General features: G+C 41.2%; 1 protein-coding gene across 3 annotated transcripts; it reads left to right on the forward strand.

Annotated features, from left to right (window-relative positions):
• The first annotated feature begins 744 nt into the window (after positions 1-744).
• On the forward strand, positions 745-19,186 carry C4H6orf141 (chromosome 4 C6orf141 homolog). 3 transcript variants are annotated; one of them, XM_074397879.1, is made up of 3 exons: positions 745-1,707; positions 4,319-4,597; positions 8,976-19,186. In XM_074397879.1, exon 1 carries the CDS (start codon positions 882-884, stop codon positions 1,455-1,457), a length of 576 nt encoding a protein of 191 aa, XP_074253980.1. In that variant the 5' UTR covers positions 745-881; the 3' UTR covers positions 1,458-1,707; positions 4,319-4,597; positions 8,976-19,186. The 3 variants fall into 3 exon arrangements, with proteins under 3 accessions (XP_074253980.1, XP_074253981.1, XP_010332295.2); XM_074397880.1 differs by lacking the exon at positions 8,976-19,186 and adding an exon at positions 5,215-8,650; XM_010333993.3 differs by lacking the exon at positions 8,976-19,186 and having other exon boundaries at positions 4,319-5,177.
• Positions 19,187-19,500: the final 314 nt, after the last annotated feature.

The following is a 19,500-nucleotide window of genomic DNA, read 5'->3' on the forward strand; positions in this document are numbered from 1 at the left end:
GAGAGGGGAAGGGAGAAAAGGAAGAGGAGAAGGAGAAGGAGGAGGAGGGGGAGAGGGAGGGGGAGACAGATCTCCAGATGTCTTCCAGATCCTGGCATTCCAAAGGAATAAGGACAAAAAACCAAAAAAAAAAAAAAAAACAAAAACAAAAAAAACCAATTTCTCCAAGGCTTCATTCAGCTTTTCAGTCTGACCCTTTGATCTACATTCCATCACTTTGGCAGCACGGTGGGAGTGGATTCGGAGCGGACACAAAACCGTTTTTAGAATTAGATCAGATAATTAAAATGTCAACAAACTTCCGCGTTCCTTCACCTCCAGGAGTGTCCTTGGAAAGCAAACATCCTTCGGGGCTTTTCAGGGGGGCGCAGTGCGAGGGTGTCCTTTGCGCCTCAGCTCCGGATGAAAACGAAAGCAGGGTGGGAAACTAGGGCAGAGGTGAGAAGAGGGGACTGAATCAGCGAACAAGAAAGGGAGCAGGGCTCGGGACAGGGGTAGGAGGAAGGAGAGGTGGCTGGGGCTTGTGTCGGCTTCCACTTTGAAGGGCCAGACTGCCGCCAGGTGGGCGAGGCGGAGCGCGGGGAGGCGGGGTCCGCGCGCGATTGGCCTGGGGCTGATCCAATCTCCTGCTCTCGCGGGCGGGGAGGCGGGGTCCGCGCGTGATTAGCCTGGGGCTGATCCAATCTCCTGCTCTCGCGGGCGGGAGGGCGGGCTCCGCGCGCGATTGGCCTGGGGCTGATCCAATCTCCTGCTCTCGCGGGCAGGGAGTCCGGGGCGGCCGCGGAGTCCACACCCAGGGGTGGCTGATCCCGCGCTTCCCGGAGCCTAGCAGGCGCTCGCTGCCTGAACCGGTCAAAGAAAGAACGAATTCTTTTGCCAGGATGGGGACCCGGGGGCCTCAGGGAGCTGCGAATCCCACGGACTCCTCCCCCAGGCCTTTCCCGCGCGAGGGGGAGCGCGGGACTCCGCTGGCTCCCGGCGCCCCGAATCCCGGGACGGCAGGGAAGAGCCAAAGCCTGGGCGGCGGGCACGAGGACAGGTCGGCAGGTCGGGCCCTCGGACCTCGGGCCGGAGAGGAATTGGACCGTGAGTCCTGGGTCAGAGAGAAAGTGCTCTTTCTCCTGCACCCAGAGAGGTGGTTAGGGACTCAGGGGGACCCTGCACGGGAAGCGATGGCCGGGGGAGAGGACCAGGGCCAGGAGCCCAGCTGCTCTTCTCATGTCTTTCAACGAGAACAGCGAATTTCTGGCAGGCGTGTAGCCCCGCCGCGGGACCCAGCAGACCCACCCAAATACGTGCTGGTGCGGGTGGAGGATTATCAGGTAACGCAGGAAGTGTTGCAGACCTCGTGGGCCAAGGGTCGCGTGACCACGAGGACTGAGGAGCACTCTGTGACCGCGCTCACTTTTCGCAGCAGTAGAGAGAGACAGCCTGGGGGGCGCCGGGGCCCCTGCTGAACCCCGGGCTCTCCAGGCACGGAGAAAGGCACCCCGCGTCCACGCCGCGGAGAGGAGGGTTTCACCATCTCCAGGGAGCTGGCTCGAGGAGATTACACTTTAAAGAGGAGCCCGAGAAATGTTCCGGGACGGTGGATGAGCGATCATCCTTAAAAGAAAATGCTTTTCTGGGAACTCCAAGCTGCAATTAACCTGCAGAAGGAACCTTTCCAGAGGCTGGCGCAGCGCTTCAGAGAGGCAGATAAGAATTGTAAGCAGTGTAATACCTTCTTTGTGGCTTGAATTCCGTGGGAGTCTAGGGAGCTAAGTCATTCAGAAGAGGGGGCGAAAAGATATCTTCAAATTGGCAGAATGTGGGAGTTCTGAAATGAGCAAACCTGTTAATTTGCATTTTGCAGTAACTCGATTGATCTCTTTTCCGTTACCGCCCCCCACCCCGCTCCCACCTTCTTGTTTCTCTTTAGGACCTAGAAGCAGAAGTGAAGTTTGAAGTCTGCTCTCTGCAAAGAGAGTGGGAGTGGGTGGAGGAGAGAGGCTTGTTTTAAAAGCCAAAAATAGAAAGTAAAAAGAAACGAGAAAATAAAAAATAAAACCAAAGCAGCAAGTGGCTGTCTTCTGATGTGCACTTTTCATTTTTCTCCCCCACATTTCAGTGTTAGAAAGAAAAAGAGAGCAGCTAGGGAGAGAAAGAGTAGGGGACAGAAGACTAAGATTTAAATAGCATGAAATTCTATTTAAAAAGGCTTTACCATAAACAATAGCTAATTTGGTCCTGTAAACATGCATTTATCAGAAATCTTTAATTTTAATATTAAACATACTGTGTGTAAATGTTCTGATCTAAAGGTGGATAGCAATATGTATTTTGCCATGAGTGCGTGTCTTCTTTTCCACAGTTCTTCATTAATGAGACTTATAGTCAAGAATGGGTTGATAATACCACTCTCCTGGCGTAGTTAAAAAATCTCTTCTGGTACTACTGAAACAACTAACTTTTCTTATTATGTTTATTCCTCTATATTATTACATACTATCTGAATTAACTCTTTAGTATTTGGCTTGGTTGCAGCTCTGTGAGGAGCAGAGCAGCCCTCCAGGTGAACTGCTTGACTTTGCCACTACTGAAGGAATTTGCTGCAAGAATTAACAAAGCAAGGAGGACTCTGGCTTTTGTTGAGCAGATGGTTGAAAAGTGCCTTCTTCCCCAGTCTTCCCTTTTGCCTTCATTTTTAGTTTAGAGCTTGAAATGTTCTCAGAAGATCATCTGATCCACCCCTTGTCCCCTCGCAGGCCAGCTAGATAAGACACCCCTGTTTTGCTCATGAGCCAACATAGGCCTTGAGGTCTTATAGCACGTGTAAGTCACACAGCTAGTAATTGCTTATGCCTACTAAGTGAATGAAGAATATGATCATCTCCCTCCTAAAGGTTTGGAGTGACCATTAAAGGACTTACTTGACCCTTATTTAGGGGTCAAAAGATGACTGAGGATATCCTAGGTTTTCTAACTCATGTTTTTGAAAAGTGCTAGAATCACCTTGATGTTCCTGAATCCTGTAAGGCCTCTTGCTTGGAGAATCATCATTAGCAGTTCTTAGGCCTGTGAGACCCTCACTTGGGAGAGGAATTCAGCATCTGAGCTCATTTGTGTTCAAAACTGCTTGACAGGTAGAGAAGATTCATCCCTTAAAATGAATCTCTTTTCCTAACAACCTGCCTGACTCCAGTGTGAGATTAACCTGCGTGGCATATAAGTTTCAGACCTGAGTTTATTAATTTGGTTGAATCATCACATGCCCCAGGTGACTGATCATTGAATATAGAGAACAAAAAAAGTCTCTCTCATAACCAAAAATGGTAAGTAGCATCCCTCAGTTGCCTTCTCTGGAGGCAAGCTCTGGAACTCAGCTGCTTGGGTTCAAACTGGCTCTACCTCCTTATTAACTGTGTGTTCCTGGGCAAAGGTGCCTTATCTCTGTGTGCCTCTGTGTCCTGATTTATTAAGTGGGGACAATAAATCGTATCAACTTCATAGAATTTTTTCGTATCTCTTCATAGAGAGGATTAAGTTAAATGAAAATACTTAGAACCCTGCCTGTCATACAATAAATGCTTGAAGTTAGTTACATTTTTATTACTAGCATGGTTATTATGTAGTTCACTTTTCATCATAACTAGGCTTTAGTTTTATTTAGTAACAAAGAGCAGAAATTGTATAACACAAGAAATCCATTGAAAGCCAAACCAGTGGTTTTTAGTAAGACTTCTGTACTCCTGAAAGAAAGGACTTATTTCTAGCTTTTCCCAACCTTTAATAGATCAGCAAGTATATTTCTTAAATTCCTTAGAAATGACATTCACATCTTGTGTAGGGACTCATGCTAAGGCTCAAAGAACTAAGGTATACCATGCTTAACAAAGCATATGTACCTTAGTTGTTTGAGCAGAGCTCCCTTCTGCCCAGAACTAAGTGGTATGAAAAGATTTTACATACCACTGAGTCTGGGCAGATAACTTTGAATACTTTCTTTGATTTGTCAGGCTAGTTTGTTTTCCCTCTGGGATTTTAAATCTGATACCCTGTTGTCTAGAGAAGCAGAATAGACACAATTTGTTTTCATTTTGTCTTTCAGCCAAAAATGCACTTAGTCAAGTTAGCTTAACTCCTTTAAACCAAATATATTTGAGTTCATTTTAAGCGATGTTTTTTCCTTTTCCTCACAGTGTTCCAAGCAATGAAAATTTATTTTTAAAGCACTTACTCAATTTCCCTATTAATTGCCCACAACATTTTTATAGATTCCCTTCTTACTGGAAACAAAAAAATAGTAAGTCGAAATACTGTTGAATTTGCTTCACAGGTGCTCCTGACCCAAGCAGAACCCTGTCATGGGAAGAGCCTGAGAAATCTTAACCCATTTACAAGTGACCTGGGAATGCATCCAAAAGTGAATTGGCATCCTCAACACTAAGAAATCTGTGAGAATGGCTGGGCCTTGGCTGTTCGATCTTACCTCTACTCCACTGAAAAATAAGATTATCTAAAATTGTGTTTGGTGGATGAACCACATCAAAGACTTCCAGAAGCCACTCCAGTGACCGGAAGACAAATGTCAGAATTGCATAGCCACCAGGATCAGGCAAGTGTCACACTCTCTTAAAACTCTTTGTTTACAGCCATCATCTCCTCTCGGGAATAATTACATTTGACTTGCTACTTATTTTTGGTGGACGTTACCAGTGTGTGGTGATAAAACTTGACATGGCTCTTTGCTTTGAAAAAGAAAAAAAAAAACAACTTTTTCTTTTAATAAAAAGTTATACACACTGCATAAAATTGGGGAAATAAGAAGAAAAAGAAAATTATTATTAGAGAAACAAAAATGTACAGATAACCCCAAATCTCTTTTAATATTTGGCATGTTTCAAGTATGAGTTTTTTGTTTTGTTTTGTTTTGTTTTTATTTTATAGAGATAGTGCACTGCTATGTTGCCCAGACCAGTCTTAAACTTCTGGACTCAAGCAATCTTCCTGCGTTGGACTCCTAACACGCTGGGCTTATAGGCCTCAGCTATCTTGCCCAGCCAAATATGGCTTTATTTTATTATATTTTCATGTGTATATACCTACATATGTACATACATTTTTCTAAGCACAAACTATATAAAGTAGTATTAATGTAACCTCTGTATATTTTCTCAGTATTGTCTTTATATAAACACACATATGCTACTCAAGATGTTTTCTGTGAAACAGCAACCCGGGCATCTCCAAGAAGGCGTTTGGAAATGTAGAATCTCAAGCTCGATTCCAAATCTGCTGAATCAGAATCTGCATTGTCAAGATCATTGGATGATTCACATTAAAGTTTGAGAAACATTGACGTATTCTCATATTTAGTTCTGTATTCTATTTTGTCACTTACCAAAACTAAAAAGTTTACTTATTCTGTATTCCCTGTTGTTAACAATGTCATGAAGATAATAATTTGTAGAAATTTGAAAACATTTAAAGATAATAGGAGAGTTAAAGATAGTAGATACGAATTGGTAAATTGACAAAGAGATCTCTATGAAGCTTTATAGTGTCTTTTTAAAGAGCCTTAATATTTTAAAGTTTGTCCCAATGAGCGATTGACTCATCATTGGATTTCAAACTATTTCAGAAATGTGACTATTTAATTATCTAGGAATATGAAATAATACATTCTCAAAAACTCTTGTAAGGGTGAAAAGTCAGGAAGTCATTAACACATTGCACAATTGCAACACCTCTACAGGCTGAGTCAGGACTCCTCAGCCACTTATGATGAATTGTAAGGGGTGGGGAAAAGGTAGAGCCAGAATTTGAATCAACTGATTCAGATAAGTAAACAAGGCTGTGACTCCTGAACACCATGACATCTCTGTAACTGCAGTCAGTACTTTGCTCTGTAATTAGGGAGGGCAAATCTGTGAATTTACTTTTCTAGTTGAAGATAACAAAGTCCAGATTACTTTGGAGAGACTAAGGAGTTGTGATTGATTTTCAGGCATTATGCAGCCAATAGTCACAAATGAAACATTAAGACTTAGTTATCTTCAAAGCAAGGAATTAACCAAATTCAAACTTAGATTTCTAATGTTAAAAGAGAACAAGAGAACTTTGAGGAGACTGCAGCCTTCCCAAAAGTAGAATAAATAGAGGCAGTGTTTGCAGAGCTTGGTATAGTAAGGGAGTCAGCCAACATCATTTGTGCTTAGCCAGAAGCGAAGGCAGGCAGGGCAATAGAAAAGTTTTATAGTGACCAAGATGATCTTACCAGTTCCTCAGTTTTGCTAAATTTTAGATAAGCTTCTTGACTGTAGGTCCCTGACTTCCCTTTTCTTAGAGCATTCACTTTAGAAGACTTTCAATTGTAAATTATTTCTCTGCTCCTTTATAAATCTAAGAAAGATCCTAGTAAGTCTTTCTTAAGGATCTAGGAGCCATCCCTTTGAAATGTAGTTACCAAAAAAACAAAAACCCAAACAAACAAAAGCAGACGTCTCTAACTTTCAGTCTCTCTGAGAGGGTGGAAGCCCAACCTCTCAAAGTGCCAATCAGCAAACATTTATGACATAGTCACATTGACCAATGTCCCTTCTAACATTATCACCTTAATGCTTAAAGTGTTCCCACCTTTTGTTTCAAAGAATTGGAGTTTAATCTCTTTCTTCAGTTGCAATCCTTTTTTTGTTTGGTTTGGTTTGTTTGTTTTTGTTTTTCAAGATGGTCTTGCTCTTGTCCAGGCTGGAGGACAGTGATACAGTCTTGACTCACTGCAACCCAATCTCTGCCTCCTGTGTTCAAGCAATTCTCCTGCCTCAGCCTCCCGAGTAGCTGAGAGTATAAGTGCATGCTACCACACCAGAATATTTTATTTATTTTAATTTTTCGTAGAGATGGGGTTTTGTCATGTGCAGGCTGGCCTTAAATTATCCACTTGCCTTGGCCTCCCAAAGTGCTAGGATAACAAGCTTGAGCCACCACATCTGGCCTCTAATGCAGTAGTCTTGAATAAAGTTTTCCTTGCTTGTTTAACTCTGACCCATGCAATTATACTTAATAATAGTGGGAAGAAAAAGGCTTTAGTTGTGCTCTGCTTGGAGCATATTGGCATGGAGGAGCTGGAGGCAGGTCATCTAGAAGGACAGCTCCTTGTATGATTGGTTTAGGGCTTTCTCAGGTGGGCCCTGAGTTGGGGAGGGGGAAGAGAAGCTGGCAGTCCCCTGACCAACTCCTGGCCTTTTAAGCTGATTGCTCCAGAGGCTGTGGTTTGACTTCTCAGGTTGTGAGATCCTTGTCACAAAACTTGTAGGTTGGCATTCTGTAATAAGTGATACCAACCTCATAAGTATTTTTCTAGGATTGAGTTGAATAAAAAATTCTTAGAACAGTGTCTCGCATACAGTAAACACTCAAAATTTTGGTGATTATTATAATTAGCAGTAGGGATAGCAGTAGTGTGTTATTGTTCAGTTTACTTTTCATTCTAATTAGGCTTTAGTCTTTAATGACAAAGAGCAGAAGACATACAACACACATACAAAATCAAATCCAAACCAGTGGTTTTTACTAAGACTATTTTCTGTCTTTTTTCATATTTTACCATATATGATCTGGTCATTGTCCATATATATATTCAGTCTTTCATTTTTGTTAGACCAATCCTAACACAAGAGTTAGAAACTAAAAAACCCCAGTCATAAAATTCTGAACGATTTAGTCACAGATTTATTTTAAAGAGGTAATCACATTATACTTTATTAGAAACATCCGGAATGCAGCCTTGCAAGTAGTTTTTTTATGGGGGTGAAATATGCTTTGGCATAGTTTAATCCTGACTGTTGACATCCAAAATGTTAGTAATGGATCAGTGCCATCTACAGAAAGCAAAGTCAAGTCTGTGTAAGTCCACCCAGGCATGGGGTATTACCTAATGGCCACTGGCATTATAGCATACATAAGCATTACTTTAAGTCTGCATGACTTGTCTCTGGCCCAAACCCCTGAGTGTTAAATTGGACCATTCTTAGGCCATTTTCTACATCCAAAACATCTTATGACTGAGCTTATTTGGAAAGACCATGAGGTCCACGAAAAAGTGAGCACAATTGGATATCTTGAATTCACCTTACTTGGGAGAGGAATAAGGAAGTATAAGAGGTACCAGATAATGTTTAACAAAGCTGGATAACTTTCAGGGAGGACTTTGGAATGCAGTCAGCTTCTGTAAGAATTCTCTAACTGGTGTCCCTATGTCAAAGAAAAGTCCTAAGCCTACCTGTACTTTCTGAGGCAGCCTCAATGTTATCCCAGGCCTCTGAGGTTATAGGATTTATGCTACAGTCTTTCTATCCTAACTGGGTGGAATAATATGCAAAGTTACAAATGCAATAACCTTATATTAGAAATTGATCAGGCAGGGCGCTGTGGCTCATGCCTGTAATCGCAGAGCTTTGGGAGGAGTTCAAAATCAGCCTGACCAACATGGTGAAACCACATCTCTATTAAAAATACAAAAAAAAAAATTATCTGGATGTGGTGGTGCGCACCTATAATACCAGCTACTCTGGAGGCTGAGGCAGGAGAATTGCTTGAACCCTGGAGGCGGAGATTGCAGTGAGCCGAGATTGTACCACTGCACCCCAGCCTGGGCAACAGAGCAAGACTCCATCTGAAGGAGGGAGGGAGGGAGGAAGAAAGGGAAGAAAGGAGGGAGGGAGGGAGGGAAGGAGGGAGGAAGGGAAAGGAAGGAAGAAGGAAGAAAAAAAGGGAGGAAGGAAGGAGGGAGGGAGGGAAGGAAGGAAAGAAGGAAGGAATTGGTCATTTTTCTCCCTGGTTGGTGAGTGGAAGAAAGGGGATTCTCTGACCTCTGTTGAGTGGCATGCCAAGGACCAGGTGATAGGTAAAGTTTGCTTGGCAGAGAAAGGAGGAGAGAGAGGGAGGGAGGGAGGGAGGGAGAAAAGAAATTGGTCATTTTTCTCCCTGATTAGGATTCTGTTGGATTGGAAGAAAGGAGATTCTCTGACCTCTACTGAGTGGCATGCCAAGGACCGGCGATGGGTAGAGTTTGCTCGGCAGTAAACAGTAAGCAGTGCGTCGTCATTAGATGTTTTCAAACAATGATAAAGCCAGAATAAAAGCATTTCTGCTTTTTATTACTGTCATGTGCTTAGTGATAAAATGCTTCTATCTGAAAAAAAATTATTGTTCTAAATTATAAAAAATTATTATTGCTGAAATTTTAACAAAGCAGATGCAATTTTCAAATTAGCACATTTTTATTTTTCTTTACTATTTTTTTTCTGTGTGGAAAATCATTGAAAAGACTCTGTGTTGTCCTCCTAATATCTCTGCTTTTCTGTCACTGTCTCTCTGTCTGTCTCACACGAAGACTCAACTAAATGTATTTATTTTGAGAGTAATATTTTTTTTATTTTTTATTTTTTGAAGACAGAGTTTCACTCTGTTGCCCAGGCTGGAGTTCAGTGGCACAATCTCGACTCACTGTAACCTCCACCTCCTCCTGGGTTCAAGCAATCCTTGTGCCTCAGCCTACCAGGTAGCTGGGATTATAGGTGCATGCTGCCAATCCTGGCAATTTTTTGCATTTTTAGTAGAGACGGGGTTTCACTATGTTGGCCAGGCTGGTCTCAAACTCCTGACCTCAGATGATCTGCCCACTTTAGCCTCCCAAAGTGTTGGGATTACAGGCATGAGCCACTGTGCCTAGTCAGGATCAGAATCTTTAGCGCTCACTTTGAGTGTACCTTGTGCCTCCAATCCCTAAATATAAATACCTACATTTCAAGAACAGATTTAACATAAACAATCCTACAGCAAATGTAGTGTCTGAGGAATAGAACTTGAGTTACTTCAATCCTGCCATTATATGTGGCTTATTATGTGTAATATTTAAAATAAGGAAACAGCAAAATACATTGTTTTTGATAAGTGCAAATTTATTTCACAGATGAATTTTTTACTGGATTTGAGTAATGTCTTTAATTGAAATTTATTCTTTAAAAAAAAAATAGAGATGGGGTCTTGCTCTGTCACACAGCCTGGAGTGTAGTGGCATCATCATAACTCACTGCAGCCTCAAACTCCTTGGCTCAAGTGATTCTCCTACCTTAGCCTCCCAAGTAGCTGGACCTATAGGCATAAGCCACCATGCCTGGCTATTCCGTTTTGTTGTTAATTAAAAAACAACAACTAGGGAATGAATGAAGAAAATAAAGCATTATGTGAGTGGTACAATTTAGTTCTTGTCTTAGGTGTTTCTTGATATCATTTGGGTCTGTGTGTCCGCCAAATCTCATGTTGAATTGTAATCCCCAGTGTTAGAGATGGGGCTTGGTGGGAGGTGACTGAATCATGGACATGGTTTCCCATGAGTGGATTAGCACCATCCCCTTGGTACTGCTCTTGTGATGAGTGAGTGCTTACAAGATCTAGTCGTTTAAATGTGCGTAGCACCTCCCTTCTCTCTCTCTTGTTCCTGCTCCCACCATGTAAGGCAGCCTGCTCCCACTTTGCCATCTGCCGTGACTGAAAGCTTCCTGAGGCCTCCCCAGAAGCAGAAGCAACTATACTTCCTGTACAGCTTGCAGAAACATGAGCCAGTTAAAACACTTTTCTTTATAAATACCCAGTCTCAGTCTCAGGTATTTCTTTAGAGCAGTGTGAGAATGAACTAATACATTTCTACATTTTTTTTTCTTTTTTTTTTTGAGTTGGAGTCTTACTCTGTCACCCATGCTAGAGTGCAGTGGCATGATCCGGCTCACTGCAACCCCTGCCTCCCATGTTCAAGCAATTCTCCTACCTCAGCCGCCTAAGTAGCTGGGATTATAGGCACCTGCCACCATGCCCAGCTTATTTCTATATTTTTAGTAGAGACAGGGTTTCACCATGTTGGCCAGGGTGGTCTAGAACTCCTGACCTCAGGTGTTCCACCTGCCTCAGCCTCCCAAAGTGCTGGGATTACAGGCATGAGCCACCATGTCCTGCCAAACGAATACATTTCTTTTGTGGACATTTCAATTTATTAAAGTTTACTTACCACTAACGACATTTACATGAAATATTATTGTATCAAACTGCAACCAAAAGAGTAAGGTTTTATTTGTTTTACTTTACGATTATTACTAAAAGTTATTTTCTCATATTGATGTAAAAATTGATTGCCTGTGATAGCAGATACGCGAAGTACATCGTTGCCAATATATAGTCATAGAGTCCTAAATATGAATGGAAGACAGAGTTGAAATTAAAATTAGATTTTTTTTTTTTGAGACAGTGTCTTATTCTGTTACCTAGGCTAGAGTGCAGTGGCACAGTCTCGGCTTACTGCAACCTTTGCCCCCTGGGCTCAAGTGATCCTCTCACTTCATCTCCCAAGTAGCTGATACTACAGGCTTGTGCCACCATGCCTGGCTAATTTTTCTATTTTTATTAGACAGGGTTTCACCATGTTGGCCAGGCTGGTGTTGAAGTCCTGACCTTAGGTGATCTGCCTGCCTCAGCCTCTGGAGTAGCTGGGACCACAGGTGCTATCACTCCCCAGCTACATTTTTTTTTTTTTTTTTTGTATTTTTAGTAGAGATGGGGTCTCACCATGTTGCCCAGGTTAGATTTCTTGATCTTTAATCAAAGCTGTTTCTATTCCCTGCAAGAGAAAGTAGTCCACTAATTCTGGGGTTTCTAACCCCTAGGCCACAGACTGGTATTGATCTGTGGCCTGCTAGGAATGAGGGCACACAGCAGGAGGTGAGCAGCAGGCAAGCGAACAAGCTTCATCTGTCTTTACAGCTGCTCCTCGTCACTCACATGACTGCCTGAACTCTGCCTCCCGTCAAATCAGCAGCAACACTGAATGTCATCTAGGAGTGCGAATCGTATTGTGAACTGTGCATGCAAGGGATCTAGGCTGCGTGCTCCTTATGAGAATCTAATGCCTGATGTTCTGAGGTGGAGCTGAGGTGGTGATGCTAGCACTGGGGAGCAGCTGCAAATACGGATTAGCATTAGCAGAGAGGGTTGACTGCACAGAGACCATAATAAATCAATTGCTTGCAGACTCATCAAAACCCTATCAGTGAGTGGCAAATGACAATTAACCTGCATCTGGTAGCAGGCTTTATAGCGGCAAGTGAGTTGTACTTCAAATGTACAGCTGCATCTGGTGGTCTTAAGTTTGTTTGAAATAATTTCAAATCTCCATATGTTCTGGATTAAAGTCAAGGTGGAATATCCTGAGATTGCCACAAAAGAAAACACTGAAAAGCCTGCTTCCATTTTCAACATCTTAACTTTGTGAAGCAGGGATTTTTGCAATGGCTGCAACCACAGTGAGATGAGAAAGTAGCCTGGACATATGGAACTCACTTCCAGTGTCACTGTCTCCTATTGCTCCCACATGGAAGCAAGCTCAGGGCTCCCACTGTTTCTACATTGTGGTGAGTTGTAGAATTATTTTATTGTGTATTACAATGTAATAAGAAGATAAAGTACACAAGAAATGAAATGTGCTTGAATCATCTCAAAACCATCTCCTTACAAACCCCTGGTTCATGGAAAAATTGTCTTCCACAAAACCATTTCCTGGTGCCAAAAAGGTTGGGGACTGCAGCAGTAATTAATTTTGACTTTAGATTCAGAATTAATTGATATATTATTGAACACCAATTGTGAAGTCAGTGTAATTCAGAAAACGCAGCTACCCCTTAAATGTGTTCAAACAATGAACTAAGATTAGCAGCTTCCGTTTTTTAAATTATTTATAGTTTCATTTAGCTCAACTGGGAAGTCAGGGAACCAGAGTACTTTCCAATGGACTTATCTAATTCACATTGTACACCTGCATCAAAACATCTCATGTACCCTATAAACATGTACACTAACTATGTACTCGCAAATATTAAAAATACAAAATTTAAAAAAATTTAAAGCCTTTATAGAAAATACTGGTTGGGGATGACTAAGATCACCTAATGTTCTTCTCAGCTTAACTAAACTTTAGACAGTTTTTGTTTTTGTTTTTGGGACTCTAAGCCCAGATCTCCCTTTAGAGCATTTACTTGGGAAAATTTTCATTTGTAAATGATTTCTCTCCTACATTGAGACATAAATCTATTAAAAAGTTTGCTAGTTTTACAATCCAGAAATTTCTTTCTCAAGGGCTTAGGAGCCATCTTTTTGAAAAGCAATAATCAACGGATAAAACTTCCACAACTCCAGTCTCTGTGGGAGGATAGGAGCCTGATTTCAATGTGAACCAATTAGCAAGCACAGATGACCTGGTTGCAGGGAAAAATATTTGTAAATTTAGGAGCCACCCAATATTGTGGGCACATCCTACTGATCAAACTCTCCCTAACACCCTTCAGTACTTTTTCACAGCTCACCCTACTGCTTTAAAACCTTTCTTCTCTTTATTTTAGCAGAGTTTCATTTAGACAATTTCTGGCCTCACTCCTCTGTTGCAATAGCCTTAAATAAAGCATTCTTCGTTTAATTTTATTCAGTGCAATTTTTCCATTGGCAAGAATCAGCTAAGAGCAGGGGAGAAGGTTTTATGTTGATAATGGGGAAGTATTTGATTTCATAAAGGCTAAAGATGCTTTGTGTCTCAAGGGAACTGACAATGATTATTGTGCTGATAAGAGTCCCTTGCTCATGCCTTCCCTGGGACTTTAGAACACTGAAAACTGGGATGTGGGGGTCTTCAAGTTCCAATTTTGTTAGGAAAAGGAGTGAATACTTTGTTGTTGTTGAGACAGAGTCTCACTCGGTCACCCAGGCTAGAGTGCAGTGGTCCAATCTCAGCTCACTGAAACCTCCACCTTCCTCGTTCAAGCAATTCTCATGCCTCAGCCTCCAGAGTAGCTGGGATTACAGGTGCACATAACCAAGACTGGCAATTTTGTGTGTGTGTGTGTGTATTTTTAGTAGAGATAGGCTCTTGCTATGTTGCCTGGGAAGGTCATGAACTTCTGGACTCAAGTGATCTGCCCGCCTTGGCCTCCCAAAGTGCTGGGATTACAGGCATGATCTCAGCAAGCTGGCTGTACTCCCAAACAATTCTGTTATTAACCATTGTTTTTTAGTTATTCACAGAATAAAACCAATGCCTCATGTTTAGTATGGTGTGATCCTCACTTAAGAGTTGAATTTTCTTCATTGCAGTTTTGTTCATTGCCATTTTGTTGATGTCCATAATCTCAGGAGAAAATGTTATAAAGTACCTTTCCCTCTCAAACACACATCAGTTATAGCTATTGACTGGTGATAGAAGGACCAAACAGTTTCATGTTTGAAAGACAAAACCCTAAAGCACTAAATGAACGTTCTACTTGTCAAATGTTTTGTTTATTTGTTGGACAGAGGATGGCAGTAGGGATGTTTCCACTATGGCAATTAGCATAGGAATGCAATCTGATGTGACGTGAGAACACTCTGTGACAGTGCAGCTAACTGCCTAAATAATCTCAAAGTGCTTGGCAGAATATTGTGGCTGACAAAATGCAGGAAGAAGAGAAATCCATACTAAGGACAAGATAACAGTGAGAATTGAGACTCAAGCACATGTCTTATGAAGCACCGGTCGAGTGGTGAAGGCAATGTCCGGGCTAAGGTCCAGGTCCAGATGGGAGACTCCGGGGGTGGCAGGAAGGGGAACTTCTGCGGGAGGCTGGTGAAGAACAGGAAAAGTTCCATCTTGGCTAATGACTCACCAGTACACATCTGGTGACCTGGACACAGACATCTTGGGGGGGTTAGAAAACATATTGTCACAAAAATCTGAAAAACAATCTAGACAAAGCCAAAAACGGTCTTTATGTGATTTCTTCTTTGGAAGGTGTAGATCACTGATTTTACCTTCCCTGAGCCTCGTGAGCTCTGTCTTCCAATTTAAGGCCTGGATATACATAATGAGCTCCATGGAAAAGACACACAGTAAAATGGTAATATTTTAATGTGAAAAATGTTATGACAAGTAAAGCCAAGTGTATCAGGTGAAAATAAAGGTACCTAATGCGGCTTGGAGAATCAGGGAGAGCTCATGCTTTGGACAAGAGCTTTCTTTATCTCTAAACTCTCATCCATAGGGTGAGAAGTTGGCCAGGCAAAGACAGGGAATTTGAGGAAGGGATCATGACAGATTTAAGAGCTGAAAGAAATTTGGCTCTGGCTAGAATATACAGCATGAACTAGGTTCTCAGCCTGAAGCCAGAGGAAGGAGTAGAAACTAGATCATGGGACCTTGGAAATCAATGTTAAGAAGCTGCTGAAGCACCTTGAAGACAGAGACTTGACTAGTATTATTTTGAAACATGGATTATTTGGGAAATATTAAGGTATCTAAAAGGGAATACGTTAAAATTGAGGAAGGAAGCATTTCTAGGTAGGTTTTTATTAAAACAACTGAGGGCTTAATGATTATATGTATATATTTCTTAAGACTGTGTTGAGAATAGTATTTTTCTTTCAGCTTAAATTTAATGAGTTTTGTGGTTGTTTTGTAGAGCAAAAGTAGTATGTTGCACTAAAATGTAGCAATATTAAAAGTTTCTACTTCTAGTCCTTTGCAAGACCTAAGCAGGTCTTTTCACTCCTGCTCCCATAGTCTGTAAATCCTAAACCTGCTGCTTGCTTTATGGTCAGCAAAATGTTGCAGATAATTTAGTTAGATTTCATGTTTTTGTTTCTTTAATTTGCAAGATAAGTGTGACAAGTGTATCGAAGATGTCAAAGCTCAGAAAAATATTTAAAAGCAGATATTTTGGCTGGGTGTGGTGGCTCACACCTGTAATTTTAGCACTTTAGGAGGCGGAGGCAGGTGGATCACCTGAGATCAGTAGTTTGAGACCAACCTGGCCAACATGATGAAACCCTGTCTCTACTAAAAATACAAAATTAGCCGGGAATGGTGGTGTACGCCCAGGTATTCCAGAGGCTGAGGCTGAGACAGGAGAATTGCTTAGAAACCAGGAGGCGGAGGTTACAGTGAGCCAAGATCGCGCCACTGTACTTCACTTCAGCTTGGGTGACAGAGGGAAACTCTATCTCAAAAAAAAAAAAAAAAAAAAAAAGCAAATGTTTTACAACAAAGGGAAAGTATCCCAAGTTACCACTTCCAAATTAGCATTATTTATATAGGACACCCAGCAAATAGATTGACTCCAAAAATGAGAAACATTTTCTCACTACATCTGATAAGAAAGCAAGCTTTTCAGGAAGTGAAAGGCTAGTTATTGCGTGGAAATGTTTGTTAAATAAAAGCTAACCATTCAGCTCACAAATGTTATGTTTAATGTCAAGATTCATATGTTTAATGTCAATGTCTCTTGAGCTTGTCTCTGAGACTGTTGCTCTCAAGGGATTTGCTGTGTGATAGGTGAATCTTATAGTAAATAAGCAATTTATTTTTGTTTGTTTGTTTTTTTGAGACAGAGTCTCATCTTTTTGCCCAGGTTGGAGTGCAGTGGCACAATCTTGGCTCACTGTAACCTCTGCCTCCCAGGTTCAAGCAATTCTCCTGCCTTAGCCTCCTGAGTAGCTGGGATTACAGGTGTGTAATCAATCACCACCCACAGCTGATTTTTTGTGTTTTGGTAGAGACAGGGTTTTGCCGTTTTGCCCAGGCTGGTCTTGAATTCTGAGCTCAAGCAACTTTCTCACCTTAGCCTTCTAAAGTCCTAGGATTGCAGGTGTGAGCCACCGTGCCTGGCTAAATAGGTCTTAAAATTTTTATCAGTGTTACAAGATAGAGTGCTGGGGTTGCCCATGGAAGGAATGCCTAATCTAGCTTTTTGGATCACATTTTCCCACCTGCCCAGAAATAAATGTGTGATTGAGTGGTGCCATCCAACTGGATGATAAGTAAAGCAGCTTAGGGTGTGAATTATGTACCCTATGTTTAGGCCTTATTCAGTTTCACTGCAGCAGCCTAGGCAAGACTCTCTCTCTCTCTCTCTCTCTCTCTCTCTCTCTCTCTATATATATATATATATATATATATATTTGCCTATAGTAAGAATACTACTACTGGATTTTCTGGATTAAAACAGAAAACAAAAGGCCCAGTATAACTAGGGAACTTTTGAATTCCTGAAGTAAACAGCAGAATCCTTTGAGAATAAGCCACTCTGCAAAAATCTGGACTATGGCTACTTGTCTCTTAGTACAGAGAAGCCCTCCAAGTTCAGTTGTGTAAAAAACCAGAAAGAGCTTGTACACAATATTGATTAGAGCTCACGAGACAAAGTAAAAGTAATTGTTGTTCACAATAAAAAGGGAGTGTTAAGGAAAACATAATTCCTTCTCTCTAAATACTAACAGCAGGAAGTCCAAGAATCTGGAAAAGAGTCTGGGGAAAAAAAAAAAAAAAAAAAAAACCTTTATGCATGAAAAAATTGTTTTTCCATGTCTTCTCTTATAAAACGATGGCTCAGTATTAGATGTTGTTAACGTGACCTCCAGACACCAATGCTTATGTTTCTAGACTTTTTTTTTTCAAAATATAAATCAAGAAATGCTGAGAGAAATTGAGTTTGTAACACTGCAAACTATACGCAGATTGTTTTTCATTTCTTTTAATTCTCGTTCGTGTGACACTACATTTTTTACTTGAAAGTCATTAATACATGTAATATTTTCTCCTGTAGCTTCTTGTGTTTGTGCGTGTAAACATTAGATTGAATTGTACTTTATATCTTGTATTACTTAGTGATCAGTGGGTGAAGAAAGCCTTTTCTTGGGGTGGCTGCTCTTTATCCATCATGAGTGGATATCTGGAATGAATCCTAAGCCATTATTTGTATAAGTGGAAAGGCCAAAATCACAACCTGCTTGTGGTGCAGCTTTGCTGTGACTCTTCTAGGAACAGAGAATTTATTTCAAGCTCTTAGGCTTCAGACATTTATGGAGCAAATTCACTTAGTTTTCTGAATTTCAAATTTTACAATAATGAAAAGCTCTTTCCTTCCACCCACCTTCTCCAAAGAAATCCTTAAAAACAAAACTAAGCAAACAATACCAAAAAACACTTCTATTTACACATATCAACGCAGAACTTTTCTGGTTGGGGTGAAGTCGTTGTCTTCAACTTAACTTTCTTAACTTGCCGTTGTCTTTCTGCTTAACTTTCTCCTCAGACTCCCGAGGTTCAATCCTAGGCTTAGGCAGACGGACTCTTCAAAGATTCCCTAAGAAAATGTTGCTCTTGTGCCTAATGTCCCATAGCCAATTTAGAACCCGTGCTTTTTCCAATCTTCCACAGTTCTGAAGTTTAGTGCCACATGGAAAAGTACAAAACCTTAGCACAGTCTTAAGTCTCTCCAGGTTTTTCAAACCACCTTTCTCAAGTAAGATATGTGACCCACTGAAAGGGGCAGGAACACTTCTCTCTTGATAAACTTTCCCTTAGAGTTGAGGAAATGCTCAGGATTAAAAGTATCTGGTTTTTCCCACTGTGTTTGATCCCGAAGTATGGAAGCCGACAAGATGATAACCTCAGTGCCCTAGAAATAAAGATGTTCGTATTAGTGACAGAGACCGAAGTTCTTCCTAAAAAGGTCACTCTCTGAAAACATAGCATGATCTTGGTTGGCAATTCTTCAGAAGCAGGGTGTTCTGGAAGGAAAAGGAAGATGGGGAAGCAGAAAGGTGGCAGATCGACTTGAGGCTTAGTGTGGAATATTCACTTTCCTAACCACATTTTTATTCATGTGCTTACTAAAAAAGCCAAGCCTTCGACTCAGAACTGGGAACAAATTCTTACTTAGTCATGTAGTGAATATGTGATAATAGCATGTCATTTACCTTTAGATAAACCCCACTTTCTATATTTGTATGAGGAGAGTTAAATAGTCTTCATTTGGGACTGAGCCTTAGAAGAAAGGATATGTATGAAAGAAATTGGCACAGTCCTGGAAGCTTTGGGGGCTCAGTGAAGGTTGGCTCTTATCTCCAGTGACTATGATAGTGGATATTAAATCAAACAAGCCCATCAAAACATTCTCGAAAACAAGTTTTCCTGCTTCCAGAGCATGCTGCATACTGGGAAACAACTTTATACAAAAGAGAAAGTAATTTTAATTGTGATGTGAGAAAGGATATTCTGTGAACTAAAAAAATAAAATAAAATAATGATAAAAACCAAAATCTCTCCCTCTCTGCTTCATTTTGGTTCATTACAGTTGCCTCCTTTTTTTTTTTTTTTTTTTTTTTTTTTAAAGACAAAAAGAGTCTCACTCTGTTGCCCAGACTTGAATGCAGTGGCATGATTGATCTCAGCTCACTGCAACCTCTGTCTCCCAAGTTCAGTGATCATCATGTCTCAGCCTCCTGAGTAGCTGGAACTACAGGCATGTGCCACCACACCCAGCTATTTTTTTTTTTTTTTTTTTGGTATTTTGAATAGAGCTAGGGTTCACCATGTTGGCCAGGCTGGTCTCCAACTCCTGGCCTCAAGTGATCCACCCACCTCAGCCTCCCAAAGTGCTGGGATTA

Source organism: Saimiri boliviensis, chromosome 4 (genome assembly GCF_048565385.1).
Source record: "Saimiri boliviensis isolate mSaiBol1 chromosome 4, mSaiBol1.pri, whole genome shotgun sequence".
NCBI classification, from domain to species: Eukaryota; Metazoa; Chordata; class Mammalia; order Primates; family Cebidae; genus Saimiri; species Saimiri boliviensis.

Bases quoted from the DNA above. Each gene is read 5' to 3' on its own strand.
- C4H6orf141 (XM_074397879.1), top strand. From the start codon at position 882: ATGGGGACCCGGGGGCCTCAGGGAGCTGCGAATCCCACGGACTCCTCC.